This window comes from Cokeromyces recurvatus (genome assembly GCF_025118155.1).
Source record: "Cokeromyces recurvatus strain NRRL 2243 chromosome Unknown BX663scaffold_2, whole genome shotgun sequence".
Taxonomy (NCBI): domain Eukaryota; kingdom Fungi; phylum Mucoromycota; class Mucoromycetes; order Mucorales; family Mucoraceae; genus Cokeromyces; species Cokeromyces recurvatus.
In genome coordinates this window covers 211760-229127 of record NW_026251388.1, presented here as the reverse complement: position 1 = coordinate 229127, position 17368 = coordinate 211760, and the positions used below count along the sequence as shown (strand labels likewise).

The 17368-nt window shown below is 30.1% G+C and overlaps 8 protein-coding genes across 8 annotated transcripts; 2 read left to right on the top strand and 6 right to left on the bottom strand.

Moving 5' to 3' along the window:
• Positions 1-210: 210 nt before the first annotated feature.
• BX663DRAFT_121763 (uncharacterized protein) lies at positions 211-1327 on the bottom strand. Its single transcript, XM_051521520.1, has 3 exons — positions 1063-1327; positions 364-1006; positions 211-313 (listed from the first exon to the last, which is right to left on the bottom strand). Exons 1-3 carry the CDS (start codon positions 1114-1116, stop codon positions 291-293), a joined length of 720 nt encoding a protein of 239 aa, XP_051386903.1. The 5' UTR covers positions 1117-1327; the 3' UTR covers positions 211-290.
• A 992-nt stretch (positions 1328-2319) lies between these two features.
• BX663DRAFT_494211 (ribosomal protein L24e-domain-containing protein) lies at positions 2320-3225 on the bottom strand (the record flags this gene model as incomplete). Its single annotated transcript, XM_051525463.1, has 4 exons — positions 3148-3225; positions 2994-3068; positions 2466-2772; positions 2320-2393 (listed from the first exon to the last, which is right to left on the bottom strand). Exons 1-4 carry the CDS (start codon positions 3150-3152, stop codon positions 2322-2324), a joined length of 459 nt encoding a protein of 152 aa, XP_051386902.1. The 5' UTR covers positions 3153-3225.
• A 1216-nt stretch (positions 3226-4441) lies between these two features.
• Positions 4442-5520, top strand: BX663DRAFT_121684 (uncharacterized protein). Its single transcript, XM_051521519.1, has 3 exons — positions 4442-4724; positions 4820-5396; positions 5467-5520. The coding sequence occupies exons 1-2, from the start codon at positions 4509-4511 to the stop codon at positions 5261-5263; spliced, it is 660 nt and encodes a 219-aa protein (XP_051386901.1). The 5' UTR covers positions 4442-4508; the 3' UTR covers positions 5264-5396; positions 5467-5520.
• Positions 5011-6729, bottom strand: BX663DRAFT_572851 (aspartic peptidase domain-containing protein; the record flags this gene model as incomplete). The annotated part of the gene is made up of 4 exons (XM_051532139.1): positions 5011-5375; positions 5449-5741; positions 5809-6417; positions 6492-6729. The coding sequence occupies 4 exons, from the start codon at positions 6727-6729 to the stop codon at positions 5283-5285; spliced, it is 1233 nt and encodes a 410-aa protein (XP_051386900.1). The 3' UTR covers positions 5011-5282.
• Positions 6730-7218: 489 nt separating this feature from the next.
• Positions 7219-8638, top strand: BX663DRAFT_494188 (aminotransferase). The gene is made up of 5 exons (XM_051525462.1): positions 7219-7311; positions 7394-7501; positions 7587-7882; positions 7938-8389; positions 8444-8638. Exons 1-5 carry the CDS (start codon positions 7293-7295, stop codon positions 8532-8534), a joined length of 966 nt encoding a protein of 321 aa, XP_051386899.1. The 5' UTR covers positions 7219-7292; the 3' UTR covers positions 8535-8638.
• A 200-nt stretch (positions 8639-8838) lies between these two features.
• BX663DRAFT_494184 (uncharacterized protein) lies at positions 8839-10882 on the bottom strand. Its single transcript, XM_051525461.1, has 3 exons — positions 10377-10882; positions 9983-10271; positions 8839-9901 (listed from the first exon to the last, which is right to left on the bottom strand). The coding sequence occupies exons 1-3, from the start codon at positions 10826-10828 to the stop codon at positions 8918-8920; spliced, it is 1725 nt and encodes a 574-aa protein (XP_051386898.1). The 5' UTR covers positions 10829-10882; the 3' UTR covers positions 8839-8917.
• A 425-nt stretch (positions 10883-11307) lies between these two features.
• On the bottom strand, positions 11308-14864 carry BX663DRAFT_426388 (RIO1 family-domain-containing protein; the record flags this gene model as incomplete). Its single annotated transcript, XM_051522538.1, has 8 exons — positions 11308-11784; positions 11852-12101; positions 12191-12697; positions 12760-13051; positions 13181-13273; positions 13657-13691; positions 13794-14094; positions 14156-14864. The coding sequence occupies 8 exons, from the start codon at positions 14862-14864 to the stop codon at positions 11308-11310; spliced, it is 2664 nt and encodes an 887-aa protein (XP_051386897.1).
• A 552-nt stretch (positions 14865-15416) lies between these two features.
• Positions 15417-16090, bottom strand: BX663DRAFT_494176 (uncharacterized protein). The gene is made up of 3 exons (XM_051525460.1): positions 15932-16090; positions 15558-15860; positions 15417-15473 (listed from the first exon to the last, which is right to left on the bottom strand). The coding sequence occupies exons 1-3, from the start codon at positions 16035-16037 to the stop codon at positions 15436-15438; spliced, it is 447 nt and encodes a 148-aa protein (XP_051386896.1). The 5' UTR covers positions 16038-16090; the 3' UTR covers positions 15417-15435.
• Positions 16091-17368: the final 1278 nt, after the last annotated feature.

Sequence of the window (17368 nt, the reverse complement as noted above, 5' to 3'; positions counted from 1 at the left end):
TTTTCTCTTTTACAAAAACAACTGGCTTAACTGGCGTACCCAAAGTAATTGCAGAGCTTCTTTTTTTATCAGTAGATTTAATAGATCGTTCAATTTTTTGATTACTGAGCAATTTCTTTTTACCAGTCATTTCTTGATCTTGCTTTTCAGTAGTAACAGTATTCTTATTAGCCAAAGCCTTTTTCTCTTTGATTCTTTTAATAATTGATTTTTCATTATGCGTAGTTTTTAAAGATTTTTTCTTTTTGTCCGCAGTATTATTGGTAGTCAAACTAGGAGGAGGAGGAACCTCAGCATGTCGATCTATTATGAACTAAAGTTAGACATATTAAGCTAAATTAATAGATGATAATAATAAATTACTCTTAGCAGAAGGTGAAGAAGTATTTGAGGTCCTTGGAGACTGATCTACAGGTATTGATGGTGAAGCAGATTTAGAAACTTGAGGTAAGGGTAGTTGTTTCTTCTTTTTAGACTTTATAATTAGCGGAGCAAAATGTACAGATTTATGCCTATCATCTAAGCTAAATGATTCAGATAGAGCTTCCCTTATACTATTATAATCAACCGTGTATGTTATTTCATCGTCATTACTGGAAACCTTCTTGGACGGCATCTTTCTTTTTTCATTGTGATTGCTGCGCTTTTCAGGTTTAGTACTATCCTCATTTAGAGTTTGCTGAGAAATAATCTCACTTTTCTGTTGTTGATGTTCCGCAGTACCGTTTTCTTCCTTAGATTTCTTCTTATTAAGGGTTTTCGCAGTATCAGTAACTGCATCTTCTTTATTACCTTCCTTTTTAATAGTCTTTTTTCTGGAGGTCTTTTTTTTCTTTTTAGAATCCTTTTCTTCTTTTTTGTTATTCATGTTTCCAAGCTCAGGCAATGACTTTGTCTTTTTTAAAGATTTTTGTGTTTTCAATTCTTTTTTACTTTTTGTCTTTAAAGAAGATTTTTCTTGATTTGTATCCTCTGCATTGTTTAAATCTTCTGTTGTGGAAGATGTCTATTTATTTATTCTTTCATTAAAATATAAATTGTATAAAAGCATGACAAACTTACATTCATTTTTGTATCAGTTAAATCTAACTCTAATACTATCTCTTTCTTCACCATAATTGTTTCTCACAATATATAATCTTTTATTATAAATTAAAAATAAAAAATAAAAAAGAGAGAGGGAAAAAAAAAGGGGAGGGGGAAATCGGAAATTTTTCTATGCTTAATATAATTAAAAGAATTTATTTATTTAAATTAAAATGACCAATGAGCATATCGCAATTTTTATGCTGTATTGCCTTGGCCAGTTCCAAAAAAGAGAAAGTGAAAAAAAAAAAAAAAAAAAAAAAAAAAAAAAAAAAAAAAAAACTTCCCCAGAGAAAGAGACTGGAAGCAAGTAATCAGCCTATTAAAGGCTCTGGTGGTCCAGGTGTTTTGCATCCGTAGGTCACATCAATAGCTCCTCGACTGGAGGTATGCGCTTTTAACAGCCAATTGAACAATTGTCCCGCTAAACCCTCGTTTTGCTATTTAAATCTCCTTTCACTTTGTTCCTCTTGAACCCATTTTTTCTTTTTAATTCCTTCACTTCTTTTTTAAAGAATTCCCCTGGGTAACATTGATATGTAGTTTATCAGTGTGCTCATTGGGTTTAAAAATGTATATTTTAAACGTTTTTCTTATGCATATGTGGTAATCTAGTGTGACGGTTATTATATAATAGGGAGCTTTCTTTTTTTTTTTTCACTAATGAGTAAATTATACTTGCAATCTTGTGAAATGTATAGTTTGCTGATGTCAATCCATAATACAAACCAATAGAATATTCTTGTTTGCTAAATTTAATCATGAATACTATTGTTGGGACTTTAAAGTAATTTAAAGTTTACTATGTTGCTGTATTTCTGCAAGGAAGAATGGAAATAATTATAGTCACAGAAAACGGTTTGTAATTAAGTTTACTTGTATTTTTTTTTTCTCAAATAAGCCAAACATAAACTTGTTAGTTAATAATGCTCAGAATAAATTATGAAATTAAAAAAAAAATAGATTGAATAAGATTCTTTACTTAAATCATACTATAACTATACACTACTAAAAAAGGATGATCAATTCTCATTTTTAGAGTAAATGACATAATAAAAAAAAAAAATACATATGTGCACATATTTATATATAAGTTCCCATTGAATGAAAACACACTATAAATTCAAGAAGTGTAATTACACATAATTATTATAGTTACTTCAAGTTTACATGTAAATTAGGCTTTTTTTTTTAATGAAGCTTATATTTTATTTTCGTATGATAAAATAAGTTATTTAACGGGAGGTGGCAGCAGCCTTAGGAGCGAAACCCTTGGCTTGTTGCTTGCTAACCTTAGAGTGATTGACCTATAATATATATATATATACATATATGATTAGTATATGTATAATCGAGCATTGTTCGATTGAGTAACTTACATTAGGGTTAGCAGCCTTCTTGGCAGCAGCGGCAGCCTTCTTAACTTCCTTAGACTTGGCAATAGCAGCTTGACGAGCAGCAGCACGAGCATCAGGCTTTTGGTTACGCTTGGCACGAATAGCTTCCCAAGAGGCGCCGGCAATAGCACGTTCGTGCTTGACGGTACGACGAGAACGCTTCTTACGGACTTCCTCAGTAATACCCTTCTTGTTCAAACGACGGTAGATTTGAGTCCATCTGATCTTACGGGGGTTCAAACGTTGAAGGAAGTAAGAAGCAGCTTTACCGTTGATGAAACGGAAAGTCTATAAATGAACGAATAAAAAAAAAAAAAGAAAAACGTCAGACGAAAATCGACTATCTTATAATAATGGCTGATTCACTGAAATCCATAATAAAGTCATTCGCTTTTTTTTTAATGAATTTAAAACACTTACTCTATAAATTTTGAATAAAAGATCAAGTAAAAAAAAAAGGAAAGGGTGTTAACTTTACATATTCTTCATCAAATGAACAATTCAATTTACCTGCTGTCAACACGAACGTAAGTCTTACCCTTGGCGGGGTAGATCTTGTGGCCAGAGAAAGAACAAATCTCAAGCCTAATAATTTATATAGATAACAGATACAGATAAGGTTAGTTGATTATTACTTGGATGGATTTTTTATATGTCTATTTACTTCATCTTTAATGAATAGATGTATGTCGAAAGAGGAAGTATTACACTTTACCAAAGTAATCTCGTTGCCTTGATTCCAACTTGATCCTCGGGCCAGTTGGCTAAGTAAGGTAGTTTCTAAATTTGGTAGTTATCGAAGAGTTCCGGATCGAACCCATTTTTTCCGACTCTAGTGTAGAATTTTAACCTGAAATAAGAAAATTTTTATGAATAATCTGAGATTTAAAAGATAGAATAGGAATAGAATGAATAGACAAAATTCAAGAGACTCACGACTAAAAGCGATGTTACTATCCTATACAGCTTATAATAAGTTATTTTCATTTATTTAACATGAGTGAATCATATTGTATTACCTTGTAGTCTTCTCAGAAAATGATAAGGTTTTTTTTTAAAGAAGGTATACTACCAGGCATACACGATTTTTTTTATTAGCTAATTGTGATAACTATCTTTTTATTATCAATGTTAGCTATAGTGAAAGAAGCTTTAGTAATTTATCTTAATAGTAGAATAATTTCACCTCATGCTTTGTAGTATTGTCTAGCCAAAGAATATATATTATCTTAAAATAGGCAGCAGTTTATTTTCGTTATAAAAACATATTTGCTAGAAAGAGAAAGAAGTTGTTATAAGCATTGTATACTGTTGTTTTTCCTTTTAGCATCACTTTTTTTTTTCAAAAGTAAAAAAACTCTGTGTAAAGAAACTCGAGAAACCTTACTCTAAATCTCAATTAAAAAAAAAGAGAGAAAGTAAAAGATTAACTTGAAAAAAGAAATAAATAAGAAAAAAAGCCCTTAGAAAGAGAGAATTAAAGGCTACTGTGTAGTTTAATCAACTTGAGGCAATTATAACCTATTAATATTATATGTATAATTTTAATATCCATCATACTGTATTTATCAGGAGGAGAGAGTATAAGCCATTGATTTGCACTATAATACATGTATATACATATACATATTGAATTATTTAAAATGATGCTAATCGAAGACTAAGACAAATATCGAGAGAAGAGATCTTTTCTGAATAAAAGCGTCATGCTTGCCGTCTTCTATAACTGAAGCTCATCAAAGCATTACATTTGAAAACTGTTTAAGTTTGGATAATAAATCTCTGTGAACTATATTCGTGAAATAGGCTACTAATAATAAATAATTAAGCTTGAAATATACACATGATCGCATATCTCTTGCTGCACTACCAAATCAAATTTTGTCTTTTCTATATTTTAAAGCTCAGATTGTTCGTAAATTTTTTTTTTTTATCCCTTCTTCTAATTAAATATTATTGGATAAAGAAACTTTCCTCCCACAATTATTTCAACATCTTTCTTTCAGTTGAATGTCAAGTTAAATAATGCAATTAACACATTACTTTTCAAAAATTTGCTTGTCCCCATGTACAAAGCGATTCATCTCGGTCAGTGCTAGAATTCCAAATAAATGGACAAAACCTTCTCGGTATAGTTCAGAGAATCAGCATATATTGGATAACTTTATGATCCCTGGTCCTGCATTGAAATATTTTAAAACAAAAGCCGATAAGAGGAGACAAGGTGATGATAATAAGACGGTAAATAAAAATTAAATGAATTAAAAGAGCCTTTTTTTATTTTTATTTTTTTTTTTATTTTTTCTTTAAATAAACTGAGTTTATGAATGATATAGATTGCGGAAAGAGCAAGTACTATTAAGAATCTATATACAACTCCAGCTAAGCCCATCTCTTTTAATGAATTTGATGCTACACCGACAATAGCCCAAGATCGTCTTGCAAAGCGTATACAGAGGGCTATTTTAACCGTTTATTCGACTGAAGATTTTCCCACTCAATGGATTACACCTAGTCAAGTGAATATACATGGTGTAAAAGTCTCAAGGAATCTGAGAAAATGTCAAATTTTATATGAACCCATTTCAACTAAAAAAGGAGAAAGAGGAAATGTACATAGAGCTTTAAAACATTATACCCATTTACTAAACATGATGATTCAACGTCAACTAAGGCAACCGATTTCGGTTAAATTTGTTCCTGACGTACATACGAAAGAAATAGAAGCTTTATTTGAAAAGATTTCAAATGAAATAGAAAAAGAAAACCAGCATGTTTAAAAAATAATAATATAAAGGGCTAGAGTCCTATTTGCTTATAAGTAGGATCAGACATGGCAATGTCTTCTATAGCAGGTGCAAATCCTAATCGATTTTCTCCAAAGTCAAATACCTTGATAGAAAATAAAATTTTGTATAATTACACTTTTATAAATGTATACATATTTACAATATATGAAACTTACTGTGTAAAAATTTCGTAGAAAGATATCTCCTAGTATCCATGTGTTTCCTTCTTCTTCATTATCTGTTGAAATACCTGATAGACAAGTTTTACTTGTTGAGCTTACAGGAGTTATAAATAATTTGCTCATTGGAATTGTAAGTAGTGCAGTTGACGTTTTAATCATAAGAGGTTTCACTTTATTTATATTTGCGCAAGGAAATGACCAAGTTCCATCGCCATTAAAGATAGCATCTGGAATTTGACTATGATACACAGTTGCATCTTTACGAGACATGATAATTAAAGTAGAACCTAGATTATTATAATAAGATATGTTAGTTAGTTGGTTGGTTAGTTAGTTAAATAACACAGATTATACCACTATCTACAATTGCTTTTCGTTCTCCAAAATAGGTAGAACCAAACCTAATGTTATTTATTTTAATCATCCAATAACTAGAATCAATTACTTTTTCATAACTTAAAGTGCCCATGAAGCGGGTTGTATCGATTCCGCCGAAATCAATTTCACCTGCCTTCTGTTGAGAATAAATAGCAAAGATAGGTTCATCCATGAGATTCTGCTCAACGATAGATTGAAGAGGTGGGCTATAGTCTGGAGAACTACTTAGTTTCTGAAACCCAAGACCAAAGATGCCCTGAAAGGGAGAGCCAATAAACTCTCGTGATATCGTTACAGCGTCTGCAATAACTTGATTTTTTATAATAATCTGATTATTGCATAACCGTACGGTGTCTTCACCTAAATGTCCGTGCATGTTTCCAGTTCCATAAAAAATATGAATGCTGCTATCATCATCCTCTAGCGTATTATAAGTCTCAGAGGCATCATAATCAAACTTTCCGTGATTTTTACAAATATCACTTTTACATTGTGTCGATACAATCCAAAGATCAGCGCTTCCTGTATCAAACACTACGTTAAACTTTTGAGGCGGTGTCCCCACACTTATTTCACCATAATAACCTATTCATACAAGTAAGCAAATATGTAATACTTTTTTTTTTTTTTTTTAATTTAATTTTATTTAATTTCCTTACCAGTTCCATGATTGTAAGAGAGTTGCTTTTGCTTCTTTGTCATAAAGGAGACAACAGAGGTACTATTGGTAGCAGTAAAAATATCATGTCCAGTGACTGATGAAGATTGAAACTTTTGTATAGGTAATTTAAAATATCCTTTTCCTCTAGTAGTTACAGGTTGACAATAATGTATATTCACAATTGATAATAGCGTAATGACCTTCAATAAAGCATTCTTTGATATTATTATTATCATTATGTTTAATTAATAATTTGAAAAGAAAAAAAGAAAAGAAAAAAAAACTCGTATTCTTTAGTACAAGGAATGAACAGTTCTTATATAATGACTTTTATTCATATTTTGACGTTTGTTTGACTCTTAGTATCTAAGAAGAATATAGAGTGAAACAATCAAATTGTAAAACCTTTTTTTTTATTATTCTTACTATGTGCTAGTATTTATTTCTTGCATAGAAATAGATTCCAAGTTATGTACTCTTTAAATTCTAACCGACAAAGTTTATCATTTTTTTTTAATTACTATGGATGAACACATTTATAGAACACTCTTAAAAAGGTTATGTAACGGTTACTACTACTACTACTACTACTACTACTACTACTACTACTACTACTCAGCTTAAATATCTTGGTAACTAACCAATCATTGAATAAAGCCAACACTATATAATAATCATTGCTTTTCAGGCATAATTTCTTTTTTTTTTTCTTTTTTTAATGCGGTCTTTATTTCATAGTTATTCTCTTGTAACTAAATTAAGACGTTTTTCTCGATACAAATTAAAAAATTATTCTACCATGTTGAAACCTACCACACGTAATTATCTCTCTCATCAACCCTAAAAATAAAATAAAATATAAATATAAATTAAACTGTTATTTTTTCTATACAAAACAAGTTATAATTGAACAAGTTAATGTCAACGAAAACGATGAAGAAAAGATACAATATGATATTCAATTAGGAAACAAGACATTTAATGAATTTATTCTTTCTTATCCAAGCGGTAAAGAAAAGAAAAAAAAAAGGAGCGAAGAAATTACAACATAGTTAACCAAGTATGTATGTATGTATTTTTTTTTTTAATTTAGGGGCTTATACAGGAATGCGTACAGTGCACAGAGATGCGATTGTGGAGCTAAATACACACATGAAACGAATGACAAAAGCACTTGCAAATATAAAATTTGAAGGAAATACAGTTGAGGAGACCCATGAAGCTAGTGAATCCCTGGCATCTCTTAGAGATCCTATTCAATTTGAGAACAAGTTGATTCCTTTATTAAGAAAAGGGTTAAAAACATTCTATAAACAAGTGGACCCAACATCCAATAGTGAACATCCTTTAGAAGCCAAAGTATCTTTAATGGCAACCTATTCATTCCAGGTAATAATAATAAAAGTCAATATATTTATTTATTTATTTGTTTTTACTTGAAAAGACACACAAAGCTTATTTTGCTGCCCATTTTGTATCTCTACCTTCATTACCACCTCAAATGCGTATCAAAGTTGAAATAGAGCAAAGGATGCGAAATTCGCCTGAAATAAAGAATTCTCAATGGGTGAGAGATAGACAAGAATCAGAAAGGAATAAAGCTAAAGATGTAAATGAAGTCGTTTTAATTGATGATAAAGGACACATATATGAAGGAATGGCATCCAACTTTTTAGCAGTCATTGATAAGGCTGTTTACTGTGCATCATTAGATCATATTCTTTTAGGATCTATTCTAAAAATTGTTATTGATGTTTGTGAAAAGAATCAGATCCCAATTAAATGGGATTTCCCTAAACTTCAAGATGCTAAAGAAGGGAAATGGGAAGGATGTTTTCTTACAAGTACTTCACGATTATTATTACCAATAGAAACCATTTATTTTCAACATGAAAGGTACTACACATGATGCAAAAGACAAATTATAAATATTAATTTTTTTTTTGGTAGTATTGAATTTAAAGAACCTTCATCTTTAATAGAATTCTTGAGAAAAGAAGTAGCAAAAGAGATTTATAATAATGCATATAAAATATTGTAATCCTTCTTTATTCGTTTGTTGTGACGTTTTTTTTTCATGATTCAACATCTTTATTTATAGTGTGTATATATCACAAATTCAGTGTAACTTTTTTTACAAATAATGAAATATTCTTTATGTATAATTATGCATACAGTATTATGTCATGCATTGCATACATATTCTACTATAAAAAAAAATAGAATTGTGTATAAATGATGATTACATTTATTATAAGCTAAAATATATCTATCTATATATCTATCTATCTATATGAATTATACATATTAGTATAGATGAAATAATAATAATAAAAAAAAAATTACTTGTATTATAATTAGTGAGTATTAAGATATATAAATATATGATGCATATAGGTGTATATATTATTATTATTATTATTATTATGGTTCGTTATCTACTGCTTCAAAAAACTTTTCTGCTACAATATATTTATCATTTGTTTTGTAGAGTCTTTTGATACAAGCAATAGTAGCTGGAATTGTCATAAAAGCCCAAGCAGCAATAGGTAAAGAGATATAATCAAATGTGTTACGCCAATTACGAGATTCTGATTTGCGATACAGTTCCCGATCAACGATTCGGTGAAGGCGCTCATAGATAGCCAAAGTTCCAAATAAAGGAAGTGGTAAAAAGACAGTGATGATCTTAACAATGTTCCACAAAGTTGAATAAAACTCTGAAGTAAGAATTGGATTATCTGAAGGGTCAACGAAGGCAATCATAGAATGAGGAGGAAATAAGATGAATTGCATCAAAGGTACAGCAGCAAACATAAGCCAACCAGAACTAACAGGAATAAGATGAGCTTCCATTACCTTTGTACACATAATTAATTTATCAAGCCAAAATGAATGAGAACTATAAAGTAAACTTGTCTTTTTTGTGAATGCCAAGTTATCTAATTTACTTGTATCTTTTACTCCAAATGAATTTCGAAGTGTATAGGCCAAATCAGCAATACCATTATAGTGTCGCTTTGCTTGAACGAATCTTGCATTCATATTTGCTAGATAACCTGATGTTTGAACATTTGTTAAATTGATAGGTACAAAGATAGGACAACAGCGAGCGAGTCCATCGGTTTTAAAGAAACATTTCAACATCATATGCATATCTTCTCCTACTGAATCAGCATCTGTATCCCAATAGCCAACTCTTTCTGCTAATATCATGCTTAAACTATAAGTTGAACAAGGGAAAGAAAGACCACGACTATTACTTAAACTAGACATGACCATAGCAGACCAAGTAATATCCGTCATTCTAACAGCGGCAGGAACTTCAAAGCAATTACGAGAAAAGAAGATAGGTGGTGCAAATAACAAGTAATAAGGATCTTCAGCATGATTAAAAGATTTTTCAACCTAAATCAAGAAATAAGATTAATATATAAATGTATATCTATATAAATAGTATGATATATGTGTATATATTTATATATTAACCTCACTAATATATAGCTCAGAAATGGAAGAATCTGAATCAGATATAGTTAAAATAATTTGTCTTCTATCAATTCCATGTTGTAGCATTTGAGCACAGCCATGTCTTGCAGCATAAGCAACGTTAGATCCCTTACCACGCGATTCACCGGGTATATCAGCAGGATGAGCAGTGATAATAAACTGAAGAAAACTGTCTTTAAAGTAATTTTCTAAATTAATTGCCTTTTGTTCATAATTTAATTCTGATGCTTCCATAGCTAAAATAATAACATAATTTGTTTGAGCATTTCTAATATAATATAATATAATAAAATTAAATATCATCAATGAATGGCTCTCTCTCTCTCTCTTTCTCCGCTTTTTTAATACATGTATATAAAAAAAAAATGCTTACTTATGATTGGCTAGACGTTTAATAGTATCTCTTAAAAGAGCTTCTGGTTCCGCATAGTTTGGTATAATAAAAGCATGAATCAGTTGAGTATTATTATAAAAATTTAAACTAGTTTCCATTTCTTCAAGTTCTTCAACTGAAAGAATTCTTTCACGAGTAGTAGATGTAATAGATTTAGTAGTAATGGTAAGTGATGAGTTGTCAAGCTCTTGGTTATTATTACGTTGATTGTTATAATTACGAATCGTTCTTGTCATTTTAGTTGCAGTAAGATAAAATTTGAAAAGATGATTTACTTGAGTGTATAAGAATACAGTAAAATAAATCAATAAAAACAAGATATAGATACGAGGGATCAAAAGCGGGCCTAAAGGTAATAAAAGAACAGATCCAATAGCCACCATAGGCGCAACTAGTTCGAAGGGATAATTCAACAGAGAGACTTTTTTCATGATAATAATAATAATAATACAAAGAAACCAATAAAGAGAAAGAAAAAGAAAAAGCCGAAAAAAAATAAAATAAAATAAAATAAATAAATAAAGACTTATTTTCAAATTTCTGTGTAACTCTTTGATTTAAGAATAAAATAACTCAGCTTATTTGCCGAGATTTATGTAATTCTTTTTTTTTTTTTTTTTTTTTTTTTTTTTAGTTTCAAAAAAGTATATTCAAGTGATTTCCCTTTTTACATCGTCATTGTCGTTTTATTCATAGTCGCCCAAGGAGAAGATAAAAGGGATGAAATTATGTACGTTTGTTTTAGTTTTAGTTGCACAATAAGAAATATAATAATTGTGTAGCCTATAACCAAAAAAAAAAAAAAAAAAAAAAAAGCTTATTTATTCAACAAATAACAAGACTGGTTTTTCTCATTTTTATTTCTATTTTATTTCTTTGGTGGCACAATAACAAATAGAAAGGAAATCCTTTATTTCTTCTTTTTACTACTAGTTTTGATCTTTCTCTTTTTCTCTGCTTTTGGAATCTTATGTTTTCTACGTTCTCTAGCTTCTTCTTTTGCCTTTTGTTTTCTTTCTCTTTTCTCATCTTTATCTTCATTCTTTTTCCCTCTTGGCTTTTTCATCTTTTTATCTTCTTCTTCATCATCTTCCTCTGAAGAAGATTCACTTTCATCTTCATTTCCTTCTTCTTCTTCTGAGATGGGATCATCTTGATCTTTTTCTTCATCATCACTGATATTTAACTTTTCTAGGGTGGAAGTGACGCCTGTACCGAGTAAATCAGCATAGACTAGATTCTTTGCTTTTCCTTGTTCAACTATTAAAGTATCTCTTTCAATATCAATCACTTCTTCTAATGTAGTTGGTATATAAGATTTTACAAAAATCTCATCTTCAGTTTTGTTAATTTCTTTATTTGGATTATTATTCATCTCTTCTTGAATCTATATGTATATATTTATATATTAGTTTATTATCATCTCATTAATACATGTATAAATTTTCGATTACCTTTTCTAGTCTTGCATCTACTTCTTCTTCTTCATTACCAAATGACATGTCAGTAACAAACTTGAAAAGATCGACTACACTCATCACTCGAACATCTTTCTTTGCAAAATAATCTGTCACATTTGAAAGATCTTTTCTCAAGAATTCTGAAGCATGAGGATGATCATGTTCAACAGACTGCGATACATCAATAATATATAATTTACGTGAATGATATCTGTTAAAAAAAATAAAAAATTGAGAAAAGAAGCTGTATAAAAAAAATTAAATACATTAAAACTTACTTACAAGATGTTATATTCACTTAAATCAGCATGAACTAATTTACAAACTTGATACATTGTACGAATATTCTTTACAAGTTGATAATAAAGTGCTGGATATCTTGACGCTTCAATATTTGCATCTTTTAATCTAGGATAAGCCCATCCATTTTTATCACCCAAAAATTCCATCACTAATACATGCATTCTTAACACAAGTGCATTAGGTGAAGGAATGCCTGCTTGTTGAAGACGTCTTAAATTACGCATTTCCTTTTCTGCCCATACTTTAACCATCTTTCTTGGATTTGATTTAGAATAGCCATGTCTAAAACGAAATTCTCCTGTAACATATCTATCTCGATCCTTGAAAGTTAGGATAGAGGTCTTGTAGACTTTAATAGCTCTATGTTGTCCATCCTCTGTCATTGCATGGTATACATTCGCTTCTTTGCCAGTACTTATACATCCATTAATTTCATAAAATATCCCTCTATTTAACATTTTAAAAAGAATGATACGTGTACGAGGATCAAGTACTTGTTCAACTGTAGCACGATCTGCTTTATCTTTTTGAATTGTCCTAAATATGACATGTTAAGCATAAATAGCAGGGTTCATTGTCTATTCGAAACCATATCTTACTTGTCTCCACTGGCTTTTTTAGAACTTAATTTAATATCACTTGCAACAGAGGAGGATATCTTACTAGGATTATAATCATCAATATGAATACGACTAGCAAAATGTCCTAAACTGTCAATTTGGCTTTCTAACATTTGCTTTTTATCAGCTGTGCTTGAATTAGTTTGAGCATTGCCAGCTTTACTACGTACTGCTATAGGAGCTATCTTTCTATTGACTACGGGTGCAGGCTTATCTGTATTGGGAGAAGGCGCAATCTGTTGTCGTAGTTTATTGTATTGTTTAGTAAAATCTATTTTTTTTTTAAGAAAAAAAAAACACTTCAAGTCAGTATACAATTTTGTAGTATATAAACATGGAATTAAACAAAAAAAAAAAAAAAAAAAACTTTGAAGCTATTTTTTTTTTTTTCTAATTTTACCTCCAGTAGCAGTATCCCACATATCAGCATCATTAAGCTCATCATCGAGATAATCATCGTAATCATCATAATCATCATAGTCCTCTGTATAATCTTCCTCTTCTTCTTTATTCATTGTTTCTTTTTCAACAAAACTTTTTGATCTTCCAAATCAGACATTATAATCACACAAAGATATTGTAAAGTCTATTTTTTAATACACACACACACACACACACATAAATATATAAAAATTAAAATGGATAAGCCACTGAAAAAAAAAAAAAGTAAAAAGCTTAAGGTGCATTTTTTTTTTTTTTTTTTTTTTTTTAGCAATTAGAAATAAGGTTTGAAGATGCAAGATATGACAAGTAATATGTATAAAATTTTATAAATATTAGTTTTTTCATTTTAAAGTGTCCAAGGATTTTGAGCCAAGCCGCTTGTTAGTAGTTCCAGTTTACCATCTTCTCTTACGAAAACAATATCCTCAAGACGAATACCAAACTCTTGTGGCACATATATTCCAGGTCTATGTAAAAATAAGAATTATTAGTTTTTTTTTTTTTTTTTTTTTTTTTTTTTTTTTTTTTTTTTTTTGTAACAACAGTAAACGTTTCTATAAAAAACTTACTCGACACTGAAGGTAATTCCCGGCACTAAATGTTGTGCTTTATTGCCTTGATTCATATAAGGTTCTTCATGCATTTCTCTACCAATACCATGACCAAGACGATGTGTAAAATAAAGTCCATATCCAGCTTTATCAATAATATGACGTGCAGTTAAATCAACTTGGGCACAGGTCATGTTGGCCTCTGTATGATTCAATACATTTTCCTGAGCACGACGAACGAGATACCAAGCATCTTCAATTGTCTGATTATATCCTCTTGCCCCCATAAAGAAAGTCCTTGTACAATCAGATTGATATCCTAGAAGAGATAATAGCATTCATTACTCATAATAATACTAAATGGGGGCTTTGGAACATACCTAATAATTCTCCTCCTGTATCAATTAAAACACTACTATGTCCAGTCACCTTTTTCATACTAGAAGATCCATGCGGAAGCGCTGCATTTTCATCAATAAGAGCTAAAACCCAAGTCTTTGTCAATCCAGCAGTATGAAGCGCGTTTTCCATTAAACGTTGGATATCCAATTCTGTCATGCCTATCTTGACATGTGGACGAACGGTACGAATGGCTAATTCAGTCACCTTGTTAGCACATCGCATTATTTCAAGCTCAGAATTTGATTTCACCATGCGCAACATACGGATGAATCGAGGCGCCATCATGACTTTTCCCGTCAACAAAGCGTCTGAGATGCCTTGGAAAACGAATAAACGGACATTTTGTTCAACGAAAATAATAGGTTGCTGTCTTTTTCTTCTTCTGTTGTTGTTGTTGTTGTCGTCGTCGTCGTCAATTGTGGTGGTAGGTTGAATAAGAATAGTCTTGAGAACATCAAAGGGAGAACGATCCTCAAGCCATTCTACAAATTTAGGTTGAATTTCGTTAGGTAAGTTTGCTTCCTTTACACTCTTAACTGCACGTGTTGCTTCAAAGGCAGGTGTGACAATCGTCGTGTGAATACCAGTAGGCTCACTCTCATTCAACTGAAGAACGACCATAAAAGGACGTTCAGTCAATTCCCAGTCAATGTTTGTATAATAAAGCATGGTTGCCCCGCCTTCCATAATGAAGGCACTGGCATCTTCCTCCTTTAATGCCTTGGCTAATTTCTTATATCGAATAATGTATTCATGAGGTTGAATGGGTTGAACATGTGAACAATATCCTTTTAAATCACCAAAATCAAACGTATTGTTTTTTTTCCAATAGCGCTGGAGCATCGAAATCCCTCCAGTAAAGAGTAATAATATAGAGAATGCAATAAATGCGCGAATAAGCTGAACATAATGTAGTTGTTTGAAATGAATAGAATTATGCGTCAAAATCTCTGCATTTGTTTTATTTTTATTTTTTTATTTTTTATTATTTATTTTTTTACCATGGTGCTCTTTTTCAGTCGATTCCAATGACTGACATTGTGGTTAGATCTTTTCAACAGAGGTGCATGCTCCTCTTCTGTAACCATTTTTTTATTATTATTGTTTATAATATAAAAAAAAATAAGAAAAAAGGGGGGATGGGGTTACGATAATAATAAAAAATAGAGTCATGCATAATATGAATGATAGGATATTTTATCGTTTTTTTTTTTTTTTTTTTTTTTTTTTTCCACACTAATCGGATAATAGTTTATATTTATGAACCTGTATACATCATTAGTTTACCATGCCAACCTATAATAAATATCTATGAGAATACACCTTCCCCCTTTTTTTTTTTTCTTCTTCTTCATCTTCAATAGAATAACACTTATTTACCATCAAATACAGTAAAGAGTAATTCCTTCATGTGTTTCTCTGGAAACCCTTCAAATCCTGTACCCTGTTCACGAGAAAGAGCTAAGGTTTTGATACCGTTTCTTTCACAACTTTTACGTAATTCGATCAGACAAGTTTCAAGATCTATAAATCTAGGCTTATTATAAAGCTTGTGTCGCATAATTAAATAAAATATATGACGTTGTTCGTGTATAGTCATGGCAATTTGTCCAAGTGTCTTTCTTTGAGCTTGAACTTGAAGTAGATGGTTTGCATATCTTTGGCGAAATATAGCAGATACTCCTTTATAAATATATATAAGCAAAAGTTGATGTACAAAGGTATAGAAGACTTATATATATGTGTGTATATACCTTTACATGGTAGCTTAACGTCTTCACTTATGCCTATAACAATACTATCTGTTGGTGCAATAGAACTAAGTAAATCCCTTGGTATTTCTTCAAAATCAAAAGTCATTTATTTATTTATATATATAATAAATATACTTTAGTTTTTTTTTTTAAAAAAAAAAGGAAAAGAAAAGAAAAAAGCTTAAAGATAATTGAACACGTTTTTTTTTTTATTTTATTTCTACTGAATTACAAGTGGTATGAACTCCTAGTTCTAAGGGGAAGGGGAAGAAAGAGGGGAGGGGGAAAGTAGAAACATCAAATCCAGATTTTAAATGGCTGATTAAGCTTCTGAATATGTAGATTTATAAAATATCATTCTTCATCATTCTACACTATTTTTTTTTTCTTAAAAAAAAAGTAGACTGGCTGACTGACTAACCCAGCATATAATTCAATATGTATGATACTCATGGTAGATCTAAACAGAACCACCACCACCACACACACACACACACCCGAAATTATATAATATCTACACACTTATATTCTTATTCTTTTAGATATTTATAAAAGGAGTCTACGTAACTATTCGTATTATCACAAAATTGTAAAGAAGATAACAGAGATGAATACCTTACGAATGTAATTATCTTGTACATAACCCTAAGAATAAGGAATAAGCTTATATCAAGAAAAATAAAAATAAAAAAAAGAAAAGAAAGAGAGACAGCGTTATAGTCGACAATCTATCCTAATCAACAAACACTAAATATAAGGGATATTTTTAATATTGTTAATAGATTTACATAACTCAAGCATATATATTTATTCATTCTAAAACATATCAAGTTCTCTTTTTTTTTACGTACACTAAAATATTAGAAAGATATTATTGAATAGATATGTATGCAAAAAAAAAAAAAAAAAAAAAAAAAAAAAAAAAAAAGAAAAGAAAAGGATGTAGCAATAAAAAGCTTGCATATAATGCAGTATGTTATAGAATAGCCATTGATACTTTTTATGTATCACATTTAGATAGAGATTAAAAGAAGAAAAAAATATACTTGCTACTAAAGTCTACATGGTACTTTTTAATAACTTGCAAGTAGGCAACTAGAAATAAATAAAATATAACTAAATCCAAAATTCCAAGTATTAATTCGTGTGTATATTCAATGTGCATATATATATTTTATCCTTAACGAACATTATCATACTTATAAAATCTACCTATCATATTATATGATGTTTAGTTAAAGATACAGTAGTGAACATATCAAGAAAAAAAAAATATATTATAAAGTTATCCCTCTCTCTCTCCTCCCCTCTTTTTTTTTTTTTTTTTTTTTTTTTTTTTTTTTTTTTTTTGTCGAGAACAAGCGTGATAGGTGGTTCATAGATAATGATTTGCTACATGTAGAAGATACAGTGGTACATAAATCATCTACAAAAAGA

Excerpts from the sequence above, each read along its gene's own strand:
- BX663DRAFT_121684 (XM_051521519.1), top strand. The coding sequence starts at position 4,509 with ATGCAATTAACACATTACTTTTCAAAAATTTGCTTGTCCCCATGTACA. Across the intron at positions 4,725-4,819 it reads AAGGTGATGATAATAAGACG|ATTGCGGAAAGAGCAAGTAC; the intron begins GTAAATAAAAAT and ends TGAATGATATAG.
- BX663DRAFT_121763 (XM_051521520.1), bottom strand. The coding sequence starts at position 1,116 with ATGGTGAAGAAAGAGATAGTATTAGAGTTAGATTTAACTGATACAAAA. Across the intron at positions 1,007-1,062 it reads TAACTGATACAAAAATGAAT|ACATCTTCCACAACAGAAGA; the intron begins GTAAGTTTGTCA and ends ATAAATAAATAG. Across the intron at positions 314-363 it reads TTCTTCACCTTCTGCTAAGA|TTCATAATAGATCGACATGC; the intron begins GTAATTTATTAT and ends GTCTAACTTTAG.
- BX663DRAFT_494184 (XM_051525461.1), bottom strand. The coding sequence starts at position 10,828 with ATGAAAAAAGTCTCTCTGTTGAATTATCCCTTCGAACTAGTTGCGCCT. Across the intron at positions 10,272-10,376 it reads AAACGTCTAGCCAATCATAA|AAATGCTCAAACAAATTATG; the intron begins GTAAGCATTTTT and ends ATATTATATTAG. Across the intron at positions 9,902-9,982 it reads CTGAGCTATATATTAGTGAG|GTTGAAAAATCTTTTAATCA; the intron begins GTTAATATATAA and ends TTCTTGATTTAG.
- BX663DRAFT_494176 (XM_051525460.1), bottom strand. The coding sequence starts at position 16,037 with ATGACTTTTGATTTTGAAGAAATACCAAGGGATTTACTTAGTTCTATT. Across the intron at positions 15,861-15,931 it reads CGTTAAGCTACCATGTAAAG|GAGTATCTGCTATATTTCGC; the intron begins GTATATACACAC and ends ATATTTATAAAG. Across the intron at positions 15,474-15,557 it reads ACTCTTTACTGTATTTGATG|GTTGGCATGGTAAACTAATG; the intron begins GTAAATAAGTGT and ends TATTTATTATAG.
- BX663DRAFT_494188 (XM_051525462.1), top strand. Across the intron at positions 7,502-7,586 it reads TATTCTTTCTTATCCAAGCG|GGGCTTATACAGGAATGCGT; the intron begins GTAAAGAAAAGA and ends TTTTTAATTTAG. Across the intron at positions 7,883-7,937 it reads TGGCAACCTATTCATTCCAG|ACACACAAAGCTTATTTTGC; the intron begins GTAATAATAATA and ends TTACTTGAAAAG.